At 41.4% G+C, this 12,527-nt stretch overlaps 1 protein-coding gene across 4 annotated transcripts in view; it reads left to right on the forward strand.

Annotated features, from left to right (window-relative positions):
* Positions 1–12,527, forward strand: part of LOC138268282 (NACHT, LRR and PYD domains-containing protein 12-like) — a 368,481-nt gene that overhangs the window by 132,838 nt on the left and 223,116 nt on the right. For all 4 annotated transcript variants that reach the window (XM_069217780.1, XM_069217777.1, XM_069217778.1 and 1 more), the window contains 2 exons: positions 5,718–5,892; positions 9,298–9,363. In XM_069217780.1, coding sequence (XP_069073881.1) covers positions 5,718–5,892; positions 9,298–9,363 — 241 coding nt within the window. The remainder of the gene's footprint in view (positions 1–5,717; positions 5,893–9,297; positions 9,364–12,527) is intronic.

Here is a 12,527-nt window from a genome sequence, read left to right on the forward strand (position 1 = left end):
TATAATATTAAACATTTTTCCGCAATTTCAAAATTTCAAAGTGTCACATTTACAAACATCAGGCATCATGCACCCAGTAGCGTGTAGACAGGGTGCCACATTTATAACAGAAAAATACAGCTATTTATTTAAATGGGAGGTATTTAGAGTGAAGAAACATGCTTCCTAAAATATTAAGACATATTTGACTCAATATTTCATATAAATATTTTCTTCACTTTAAATTTATCTGATTTAAAAAAAAAATACAATTTTTCAGCTATAAATTTAGCCCAGTATCTACTGGCCACTGGGAGCAAGAGGCTTGTTGTTTGTAAATGTGACACTTTGAAATGGGACAAAATGAAAATGAAGTTAACTTAATCATGAATTTAGCACTTCGTTTTAATGTTCTCCCATTTCAAAGCATTCAGAAACATCATTTTGTTCTCACTAGTTAAGATTTAAATGCCTCAGTGCTTCAGTTCTTCACCTCTGTACCCTCAGGTCATAAATCAGACTCCAGCACTACTCACTATCAGGCCCTGCTATCTGAAGCCTAAAGATAATATTTGTAAAATAGACACAGCCTTCCCTTAACCTCTTAGCTGCTGGGCCTTTTACCCCCCAGTGCTGAGCCCTTTTTTGGGATATTTGGTGTAGTTCGCACTTAGGCCTTCATAACCTTTTGTCCACACAAGCTATCCACACCAATTTTGCGTCCTTTTTTTCTAACAGCGTAGGGATTCTAAAGGTACCCAGAGTTAGTGGGTTCCCCTGGAAGAGACCAAGAAATTAGCCAAAATACAGTGAACATTTCGTTTTTTTTTTTTTTTTAATGGGGAAAAAAGGACTGCCGAAGAAGGCTTGTGGTTTTTCCCCTGAAAATGGCAGCAACAAAGGGCTTGTGGTGCTAAAATCACCATCCTCCCAGCTTTCAGGAACAGGCAGACTTGAATCAGAAAACCAATTTTGGCATTATACTGGGACATACCCCATTTTTACTATTTTTGTGCTTTCAGCCTCCTTCAAGTTAGTGACAGGAATGGGTGTGAAACCAATGCTGGATCCCGGATACCTAAACATTTCTGAAACCTAGACAAAATTCTGAATTCAGCAAGGGGTCATTTGTGTAGATCCTACAAGGTTTTCCTACAGAAAATAACAGCTGAAATAAAAAAAATATTGAAATTGAGCTGAAAAAAAACAGCAATTTTTCTCCACGTTTTACTCTGTAACTGTTTCCTGCAATGTCAGATCTTTGAAAGCAATATACTGTTACGTCTGCTGGACTCTTCTGGTTGCGGGGACATATAGAGTTTGTAGGTTCATCAAGACTCCTAGGTACCCAGAGCCAATAAATGAGCTGCACCTTGCAATGGGTTTTCATTCTATACCAGGGGATAAATCAATTCATTTGCTGAAATACAAAGAGTGAAAAATAGGTATCAAGAAAACCTTCCGTGGGTTGGCCTAATGCGCGGGACAGGAAACGCAACATGGACACATCAAATTTTTACATTGAAATCTGACGTGTTTTTTTCAAAGTGCCTAGTTGTGGATTTTGGCCTCCAGCTCAGCTGGCACCTAGGGAAACCTACCAAACCTGTGCATTTTGTAAAACTAGACACCTAGGGGAATCTAAGATGGGGTATTTTGTGGGACTCTCACCAGGTTCTGTTACCCAGAATCCTTTGCAAACCTCAAAATTTGGCCAAAAAACCCACATTTTCTTCTCATTTCGGTGACAGAAAGTCCTGGAATCTGAGAGGAGCCATAAATTTCCTTCCACCCAGCGTTCCCCCAAGTCTCCCGATAAAAATCGTACCTATCTTGTTGGGTAGGCCTAGTGCCAGCAACAGGAATAGATCACACAATGGTCAATGTTGGTCCTTACATGAGGGCACCTGTGATCCATTCCTGACGCAGGCACTAGGTACAGGCACTCAAGTGGGGTAGTGTTTTTATCAGGACAGGTGGGGAAACACTGGGTGGTAGGAATTTTGTGGATCCCAGCATATTCCAGTAGCTTGTGTGACCGAAATGCAAGAAGAAATCGAGCTTTTATTCAACATTTCAGATTTGTAGAGTATTCTGGGTAAGAAAACATTGGGGAATCCACACACGTCACACCTCTGTGGACTCCACCAGATGTCTAGTTTCCAGAAATGTCTGGGTTTAGTATGTTTCCCTATATGGCCGCTGAGCCAAGGAGCCAAGGCGGGAAAACACTTCTGCACGACTCTCCAAGGCGTGGGGGATCCATCCTCCAAAGGGGAAGTCTCTAGCCCTTGTCGTTCCTGCAGTATTCACAGTTCTTCAGCCTAGTAAGAGCTTCTTTGCACCAACCGCTGGCATTTCTTGGGCATCTGCCCATCTCCGAGCTGCTTGTGACTTTTGGACTTGGTCCCCTTGTTCCACAGGTACCCTCAGACAGGAATCCATCGTTGTTGCATTGCTGATTTGTGTTTTCCTTGCATTATTCCTCTAACACGACTATTTTGTCCTTAGGGGAACTTTGGTGCACTTTGCACTCACTTTCCAGGGTCTTGGGGAGGGTTATTTTTCTAACTCTCACTATTTTCTAATAGTCCCAGCGACCCTCTACAAGGTCACATAGGTTTGGGGTCCATTCGTGGTTCGCATTCCACTTCTGGAGTATATGGTTTGTGTTGCCCCTATCCCTATGTTTCCCCATTGCATCCTATTGTAACTATACATTGTTTGCACTGTTTTCTAAGACTATACTGCATATTTTTGCTATTGTGTATATATATCTTGTGTATATTTCCTATCCTCTCACTGAGGGTACACTCTAAGATACTTTGGCATATTGTCATAAAAATAAAGTACCTTTATTTTTAGTATAACTGTGTATTGTGTTTTCTTATGATATTGTGCATATGACACTAAGTGGTACTGTAGTAGCTTCACACGTCTCCTAGTTCAGCCTAAGCTGCTCTGCTAAGCTACCATTATCTATCAGCCTAAGCTGCTAGACACCCTATACACTAATAAGGGATAACTGGGCCTGGTGCAAGGTGCAAGTACCCCTTGGTACTCACTACAAGCCAGTCCAGCCTCCTACACTGCCGTACAAAACTAGTTGGTTTTGTGATAGATAATTTTGATGTCCCCACAATACGATTTGGACGGTGGAATTTGGGGCTGAACTAAATTGGGGAGCTCCCAAGAGAGCACTCTCTCTCTGTGCTTGCCGCCGCATGCACCTGCACTCTGGGTTGTTTGCCCAGACTGTGCTTGCGAAGGGACAGCAGAACTGTCCTCATCACCTCCCTCATAATTACTGGAAGAGGAGTTATCGAATGGGACTCCTCTGACTGAAAAATCACTCCCAGAGTCTGCGCCATTGTCCTAGCCCTCAGATGCTGTCTCAGTCTCTGATCCTATGTCAAGAGCTGTCCTCTATAACTCGAGTGAGGACTTGAGCATCAGTCATCCAACAAGATGCCATCTCTGCTACTGGCTAAACTGTTGCTCTCAAACACTAGCCTACGTAGACAGTCACAAAATTGCTGGTGTGTGTATGTGTGTGTGTGTGACACGTGCAACAGTAGAGGTCACCTTACCTTCGCTTTTTCCCTCAATCAGCACATTCTTTCAAGACACTTAAAAAACACCTTGTCACATACCAATCGTCACAGTCTTTAGCACCTATAGCGCCCAGTCCAACAATCATTATTGGTGCTCCCACTCCCATCTCCTCCTCCTCGGATTCCCTTACTACCACCCAGCAAAGCACCCTTCATCTCTCCATAGCCGCTCCCCGCACATACATTTCATTTGTATTATAGTGCAGGTAATAGCTGACTTTACTAATGTACTCAGCTATTTACATAAAATACAAATTTGCTCTTTGCAGTAGGCATATAAACCTTCTGCGCTACTTTATGGTATCAAAACTGCCACTAGACAAAAGTCGGATCCTTTTGTAGCAGAAACATAAAAAACAAGACTTACTTGACTTTTTTATTGCTGCCTAAAAGCTACAGTTGAAACGCGTCAGTTGAGGTATGTTCATTGACAAAAGTGATCTATATATATATATATATATATATATATATATATATATAAATCTAGATCTATCTAGATATATCTATCAACGTAGATAGCTATATCTATATATATATCTAGATCTATATATATAGATCTATATATATATATTTTTTTAGTAGTTGTATGGTTTCCTTGGCGGCAATAATGCCCCCCAGGGAAACCATTCAACTAGTAAAAACAATTATTGCACCCAAAGGGGGTCGCCCTACTCAAGGGCGACCCCCTGTCAATTTCTTTTTTTCAAAAAATTGCCCCTGGGGGTGGGGGGGGGCGCGATCACGCCCCACCCAGAGGACACCTACCTTTGTAAAAAAAAATTATGCCCCCGTAGTGGGGGGGTGGCCCTTTTGCCGAGGGGGCCGACCCCTCCAAGTGAAATCCTTGGTGTCTAGTGGGGTTTCCTGGCCCTCGACCGCAGGTCAGCAAACCTGTTCAGGAAGGCATCGTTTGAAAGGGGAGAGACTCAAACGTCGGGAAGGCCATTTAGGGCCGTTTTCCCCATCTGAGCAGGAAGCGGCCTTGCGGCTGCTTCCTGCTCCAACAGGAAAAATAAAACAGTGATGTCAGCGCACTGACGTCACAAAGGGGTGGGGGGATGGGGGGATGGGGGGAGACACGGAAGATCTCCCGGGGTTATTTTGAAACTCCTTCCCTGGTGTCGGCACCTGCACAAGAGAGGTAGTGTGGGCATCGGCCAGTGGCCAACGCCCGCACTAAACAGGTTAACTTTAAAAGGGAAATGTGACCCTTTGCTTATTTAAAAATGAAGTCAAGGGTGTGAGCTACTCTGAAGGGGTCTTGAGCTACCAGAGGAAGAGTGTATGTTAGAAGTGGGGATCAAAATATCCACAAGAATGAGTAAGGTGTCTTTTCCTCCAGGTGACATTGTATTTTTAATGAATGTGCCAGCCAAAGAGGATTTATGTTCTTCATATTTTTCATTTTATTTATTTATTTAGATGGCTCTTTAAGGTGCAAAAGCTTGGTTTCCATACTGGCTGATTGATGTCAGTATGGCAAAAAGGAATAACTGACTAGGGTTGAGCAATTTTGTGATCAGTTTTCCGAACTACTTAGGTAAAGTACTGTGTGTTAGTTGGGTTTTATACTTTAATCCGTGAAGGCATTTTAAATATTACAAACATGTTGTTGTTCAGAGTAGAATTGTTTCTGTGTGTGGAAACAGCTTCCCCGAAACTTTCATACTATTATCTTACTCCAGCTTTTTTTACCACTTTGGCTTAGTGCACATATTAGACCTACAAAGTCATTGGGAACATTTGTAAATACTCAATACGCAATACAATACAAACGTTTCACCACATTCCCACTGCTGTCCCCCATGCCACTCTCTCTAAAGTGCCTAGCCCTATAGTTGCAATATCTGAAAATCTAAAGTTACCTCAAGTCGGGTGTCTATGAATCAGAATTTGGAGAATGGAATCTATGTTAAACTTTTTAATGCTATAAGTGTAATTTGTGACTGCAGAAATCATCATGCCAAGATTTAAAGAATAAACGTGTGACCGGTGTCTGAACCTCTTTTCATAGTCTTTTCCCCCAAAACTGCCCTTCTCCTTCAGTAATCTAATTAACCCAGTAGGCTCTTATAGGTTTACATTGGCTTACTACTACATATTTCTTTTCTGTTTGCATTCTAGAAATATGAAGAAATACAAACACGTCGAGATTCCTTCAGTGCAGCCTCAGCTTTGCTGGAAAAAGTATTCGAAAACCAAACAACTGCGCTGGCACTCTGGCAAGGTCTTTTTGCCTTGAAAAAAAGGTGCTCCCACCCTAATCTCCTTCAGATACTGGATGAAATCATTAACAATGGTATGAATTCGTAACGTCTTAATATCATGCTGTTTTCTTAAACTAATAGGCGATGAAGCACCTTGTTATGCCGTGTCATGATTTTGAGTTTTTGTATTGCTCTTTATTTGGCAAAAAGGGTCTGTTGGGTAGCTGTGGCTCCGAGGCGCAAGGCTTAGACAAAGGAACTTAATGTAAAGCATTTATCAATACCAAAACAAATAATAAGAAATTCTCACAACACCATAGAAATGGATCACCAATTTATGGAAATGGAGTATATTTTTATGAATTTTTAAAACCAAATGAACAAAATCCACCAGAGGGTTCCGGAAATATAAAATTTTTAAGTTTTACTACTTTTGACTTTAAACACAAATAAGCATTGGTCAATTTAAAGCTTCTAAACTTTTGAAAAGTTTAGAGGATGCACATCTAGTGGGCCAGTAAGGATATTCTGGAAAGTTACCTGGCCACAAGCGTATTTTCAGTCCAGTTCTACCCACCAAATACTTCAGTGGATTAGTCCTGATGCTGGGGATGCAGGAGAAGAAAAGATGCTCAGAGATAATCCGGGTTGTCTTTCTGGCAATTCCTCGTCCATGGTGAGATGGGTGAGCTTTAATCTTTTATGAAAAACGAGAGAGGGAAAAAGATACCAATCCAGTGGATGAATTGCACTACATGAAACCAGAAAACCTGGGATCCACCTGGGCTTTCATGCTTCACCAAATTGTGTGATCCTAGGCAGATGTTTTATTTCATGTTGCTTCCTTTTTCTTCATGATCACATATGAAAGTACATGGAAGTACAAAACGTCAGGATATGCCTGCATGAGATCCTCTCTTGTGTTTGATTTTCTAGATCCTAGTATTGTTCCATGTATGACAACTCCCTGTGCCTAAAAGAGGATGCTCATGAAAACTGACTGGCCTCCTGGTTCACAAATGACATAGTCGTCAGGGTGGGAGGGGGAGATAGTTCATGTTTACAAACTGTCCCTTTCGATAAATGGCTCCCAATGCAGTGATACAATCCGTTGTGCTAAAGGTGAAACTCTTCCACATGTTAAATAAATAAACTTTTTGAATCTTGAAGAGACTATAATATTTGCAATTATTTGTTGCACAATTTCTTTAAACGTGAAGGTGTTCCTAAAGAGAAGGGGTGCAGGATACCTTTTGTACTCGTTTTATGTTACTTTGGTTGATGTGTAACTGAATGCTTGCCCATGTGTTTAACATATTTCTGAATGTTAGTGCCCATTGAAGCAAACCACAGCCAAATGCTGCTGATGTTCACCAGGAAGCCGCATGTAAAGGTCAGGAGGGCCGCAAGTGCCCCCGGCCATAAAATGTGTATCCATGTAAAAGGGAAAGCAAGCTGCCTGCCGATTTCAAGTTTATACAATAGGCTGTCCATCTCCAACTCCTGGGTAAAACCTAACACGCAAAAACTCATAGCTACCTAAAAATGCTAGTTCTCAACGACAAAGGAATTATTTTTTTTATAGGCTATAGTCTCTCTTATTTGCTACTCGTTAAAGTGGTTTAGACTCTTTCAGCCTAGATATCGGTTCTTAACTTTTTAAGTTCTGTGGGCCTTCACTGAATCCTTGCTGGAATTGGAGGACCCCAGGCTAAGCGATTTCTATGATTTGAATCTCAAAACAATATACTGAAACAAGAAATCATACATCAAACGAAAACACATTAGCAATAATGCATTTAATTAAGAAATACAAAATATACAAAATCAAAATTTTAGTTTTAATGGGAAGGTTAGGACTTTTCTAAATCTGGCTTTATTTTTTAAATACAAAACCCTATACTAGATTCTAGCATGTCATTTTGTCTTTTTTGCTCTGACTGAATGCTCTCATTTTGTTGGTGCCTACCAGTGCTTCAATCGGGACCATACTGTTGTCCCTACTAGATTCTGTTTGCTGTACTTAGGCTGTGCCCACTGATTATGCTAAGGATACTAACTTAATTTTAAGCCTTCAATTTCAAATTCCTTCACTTTAAAAAGGTTTTGATATTTAAAAATGTGTTAGGGCCCTGGCTCAGTGCATGCTTCTGATCTGACCATATATTGATGTTGAGTAGTCTGTGTAAAGCATTTACTGTGACTGTTTCTCATCTGAGCATCTCTGTATAGTACTCCTCATCACTAACAGAGAAATGCCAAAGATCATTTATGATTGCCCCCGGCACTCAGTCATTGCCTTTGGGACCATCTTCTGTTGCTCCTGCGTGTACCCTGTTTGTATTTACTCTGAATGCCTGTAACCAGTCTATACTGTGGTATCTCTTCTCACTCCTTGCTTGTCTTTAAAGAGCATTTCTATTGCTGCATTGTTCTAGCGCATGCTGGTGGGTCACTCCTCCTCTCTCCTGGAAGGACTCGCACGATCATTCATCATGTCCTCCATTATCCAGCACATGTTCAATTGTCAGCTCTCTTCTGCTCCTGAGTGGACTAAATCTAAATGTACTCCAGCAACAAATTACTCTTAACTGCATGTGTTCTACCGCTTGCTCCTCCTCCTACCATTACAGGCCTCATTGTAGCAACACTGTAAAGTTAGGAGCATCCTCCTTGTCAACCACACATGGCAACAAATGCTTCCATTGTAGGCCGCCTTGTAGATCACACTTTTCAATCGAATCTCTCCCCAGTAGTCTAACATGATACTCATCTGCTAATAAGCCAGACACCTTGTCAGGAGTATGAAGCACTGTAAAAATTTAACTACAACAAACCTGCAAACTCACATAGCACCACTGTGTGTCACATGATATTGACTCCTTTCACCCGGTCACCCAGTGAGGAGCTGATATCACAGATTGTCAGACAATGTCAGTTGGAAACCCACACACAGAGCAGTGTCAGTTCATATTGTATGAAAGCTTAGCATGGCTGATGTCCATTGGAGTTTCGTAACCTCACGAGGACATCAGCAGCAGTATTTGAAGCCTTCATTTGTGTTTGTTGTAGGGGTGTTAGGGTGGCCTGCCCCATCTTAGAAGCACTTTCACAACTACGGAGGTAATGAGCTCCAGTCCCTGGACCCTCCCTAGGCCCTGCTCCTCCTAATTCCCTTCAGTCACACATTGAGCTTTTTGGTTGTGACTCATTCAAACTTGACGGGTAAAAGGCAGAGTAAGACAGATTAGCTATATTTTGAGCAGTAGCACTTTCCAAAGTTTCCAAAGTGTAGAAACTGCGAGTGAAACAGTTTGAGTACTACAATAAGATCGTCTGAGTCAGTGAACTTTTTAGATTAAGCCTAACGCCTCTCTCAGTTTTTTAAGCTATGGCTCACATAATTGTCTAAGGCGTTGTCATACATTTCAAAAGCCCAGCATAAATTCAACCAGCCCCTCATTTTATCTCTCATCAATGTTTGTGATTCTTTTTAGGCAATAATTTATTGAAGGAGGAGCTCCTTAATGAAAGTGGATATAACCTCGATCCAAAACTGCAAGGTAAAGTATAAGAGTCAATTTCGGGCAGTATTAAACGTTACAGAGCACCCATATCTTTAGTTTCTATACATTAATTTTCATTTTGTTTTGCTGATTGTTTTAGTAAATGTTTTTAGGATGGTATAGAATACAAGGCACAGTACATATACCAGTAGATACACTGAAACCAATCAGTGAGTTGAGATCAGACTGGGGTTTATGGCATCCATTTGGCAAAGTAATTTCCAAATTGGCATTCTGCATTCTATCTTGGCCTTTCGTATAGTGGTGTCCTCAGATAATCCTTATTTATCTCCACCACAGATGCACTTCTGATTTTCTGACCATCTCCCTGACCCTCTCCCTCTTAGTACCTGTCCAATTGGTAGCTCTTCAAGGCCAGATTTAATGATAACTCCCCTTTGTTACCGGTTGACATGCAGTTCTTTGGGGGAAGATTCACATGAAGCAGATTCCTAAAGTCACAGTGCTGAGGATACAATATTTGTGGTGTAAGACTGAGGGGGGGCTGCATCCCTTTTTCACAAATAACAGTCAACTGATTTATGATATTATTGCATAAATAAGGGATTAGTAAATGCCAATCACATTACAATACTACAACTATGATTGCCACACATACTAAGGTGAGTGTTGCCTCTGTATCAGGTACAGTTAGGCCCAGTGTAATAGTGCACCTATCATAGGTACATTGGTCGTAGACTCACAGGATTTATGAACTATATCTGCCTGCAATATTCCTTCTGTAGAGGTCAGATTTCTGTCATATGTACCTTATGTTTTTAAGTCTGGTATGCCAGGTCACAGAGAGTCATCTGACCGATACCATAGGTACCGTCAAATGGAAGTTTAAAACAGTAAAATCGTTTTGGCACATTTCTTGATGCATCACAATAGAGAAATGAATTGATGAGTTAGATTTGTTTTTCATCACCAAAGATGACCTAATCAGCTAGGAGCTCAGCTCACTGTTATGGAGTCAACAAGCTGCTCAGTGGCCCTTGGGTGCATGTAAGTATATATATGGTGTTTCTGCAGCCCAAAGCTAGCCAAAAGCCAGTGGAATGCTGTAAATGGTCAAAGACAAGCATAATTCAACAAGTTATCGAAGAGGAAGCTAGGTTATGAACGGTTAAAGCAATGTGATGTAGTGTTCTTAAAAGGGAACTCCCTCCTAAATTATAGCAGCGTTGCAGCAGTTCTGATGAATATGGGATGTTGTTCTAAATGCTGGGTGCACAGTTGAAAAGGACCAGCTGTCTTGTTTCATCGTTTTTATATTTCTAATTTTGCAGTCTGATGGTGCCCTGGCTATAAGTGTGCCGATGTCCACCAGAGATGGTGGGCTTGTCTGCAAAATAAGCAGGGTTGTTGATTGTGTAAGCTTTGAAATATTGCACCTCATTTTAAGATGGTGTGGGCCAGCAGGGAGACCCAATGTAGTTCCATCAGGTTGCGTGTGATATGAACACATTTCTTCAGGTCCTGGATAAGACGTGCTACAGCATGTAGGATGCCCCTAAAGGGGTTTCCATTATGGGGTTATGGAGTAGAACATTAAGACTATCCAGAGGTGAGAGTATAAGAGCACTTTTGAAGTTGCTCTCGGAAAGAAATTCTTTAGAAGCTGGTATCAGGCTTTTTGTTTTTTTATTTGCACTGTGTTCCTTGTAGGAAAGGTTTTAGTCCAGTGTGAACTCAAGTGAATTTACATTCTTTGAAAGTTGGGGTTCAAAATCGTAAAGGTTCATCTAATTGAGCCAAGTTTGTACGGTACCCTGTTTATTGTTCTTGGCAAATAATAGGAATTCTGTTTTGATTGGGTGTAGCTTCAGTTAGGTGCTGGACATTCTTGTCTGAATTGTGTGTAAGCAGTGTTTGAGGCATTGGATATCTGAAGCAAGGGAGACTTTCAGACACAACTATGGCGCCACTGAAAGACATTGTCTTGAAACGGCATGAAGGAATTAAAATAATTAAACCAAAGGACCTCAACACTGCAATAATTTAACTGGCACTTCTTCCAGGTCAACATCATCTGTAATAGCAGTTGCAGCCAGCAATGATATTCCCACATACTTTGCCAAGAAACTAACCAGATCAGGCAGATAGAGCCACACTAGAGTAGAAAGCATCACCAGACTGGGAAGGCCGGTGCACTGGCAGCAACCTGACCGCAGGAGTTTGGCGGACGGGCTTTTCCATCCGCCAAACACGTAATGACCCCCTTAATTTGAGTACAGATAGTGCTTTTGGATTACCTATGTTCTATGCCCACATATTTAACCTGAAGTTAAGGCAATAAATGTGATCCCTGTAGCAAAAAAGAATCAAGACGTGGTGTTGTCATTACTTACATCAGAAATAGTTGTGCATAATCTCTGTACGTCTTTGCCTGCTGCCTGCTGCTCTGGATCGATCTTCTGGGTGAGGCGATAGCAGTGGGTCGTCATCCTCATCTGGCTCTTTATCTGTGGGTTCCAGTGGTATGCCTCTTGTTGCGATGTTGTGCAACAATGCACCTGTGGCCACAATCTTACAGCAGGTTTCCTGGCTGTATTGTATTGCCTCCCCCACTTTGGTGCAGGCACCGGAAGCGGCCAAAGGTCCCCTCAATGACACTTTGCGTTCTCCTATGTGCCGCATTGTAACGCCATTCACTCGGTGTGACTAGATTGAGGTATGGTGTTAAGATGAAGGACCGCACTGCATATGCTACAGTGACAGGAGTGAAAATTGAGTAATTGTCATCTCTGACCTCACCTGTACGATATGCTACATTGTTCTCTGTTACATTACCAAGTAGGTAGTCTTCTCCAAACTCTCCAGCAAGAAGCAGTGTGTACATTCCACTGTGTGTAAAGATGTACGAATCATGAGAGCTACCAGGGAATCTGGCCACTAAATTAGTAATGATGTGTGAGGCATTGCAGATAACCTGTATGTTAATGGAATGGCTATTTTTTCTATTACTGTATATGTACTCATTTTCAGATGGTGGACAGATTGCCACATGTGTCCCATCATTGCAGCCAATGATGTGGGAATTGGGTACCTGGTAAAAATTCAATTTTGTGAGCTACAAGTCCTGTGGGGTGTTGGGGAATTTGATTTGCTGATTGATTTTATATAACATTGCATTGAGGAATGCATTGAAGAAGCAT

This window comes from Pleurodeles waltl, chromosome 12 (assembly GCF_031143425.1).
Source record: "Pleurodeles waltl isolate 20211129_DDA chromosome 12, aPleWal1.hap1.20221129, whole genome shotgun sequence".
NCBI lineage: Eukaryota > Metazoa > Chordata > Amphibia > Caudata > Salamandridae > Pleurodeles > Pleurodeles waltl.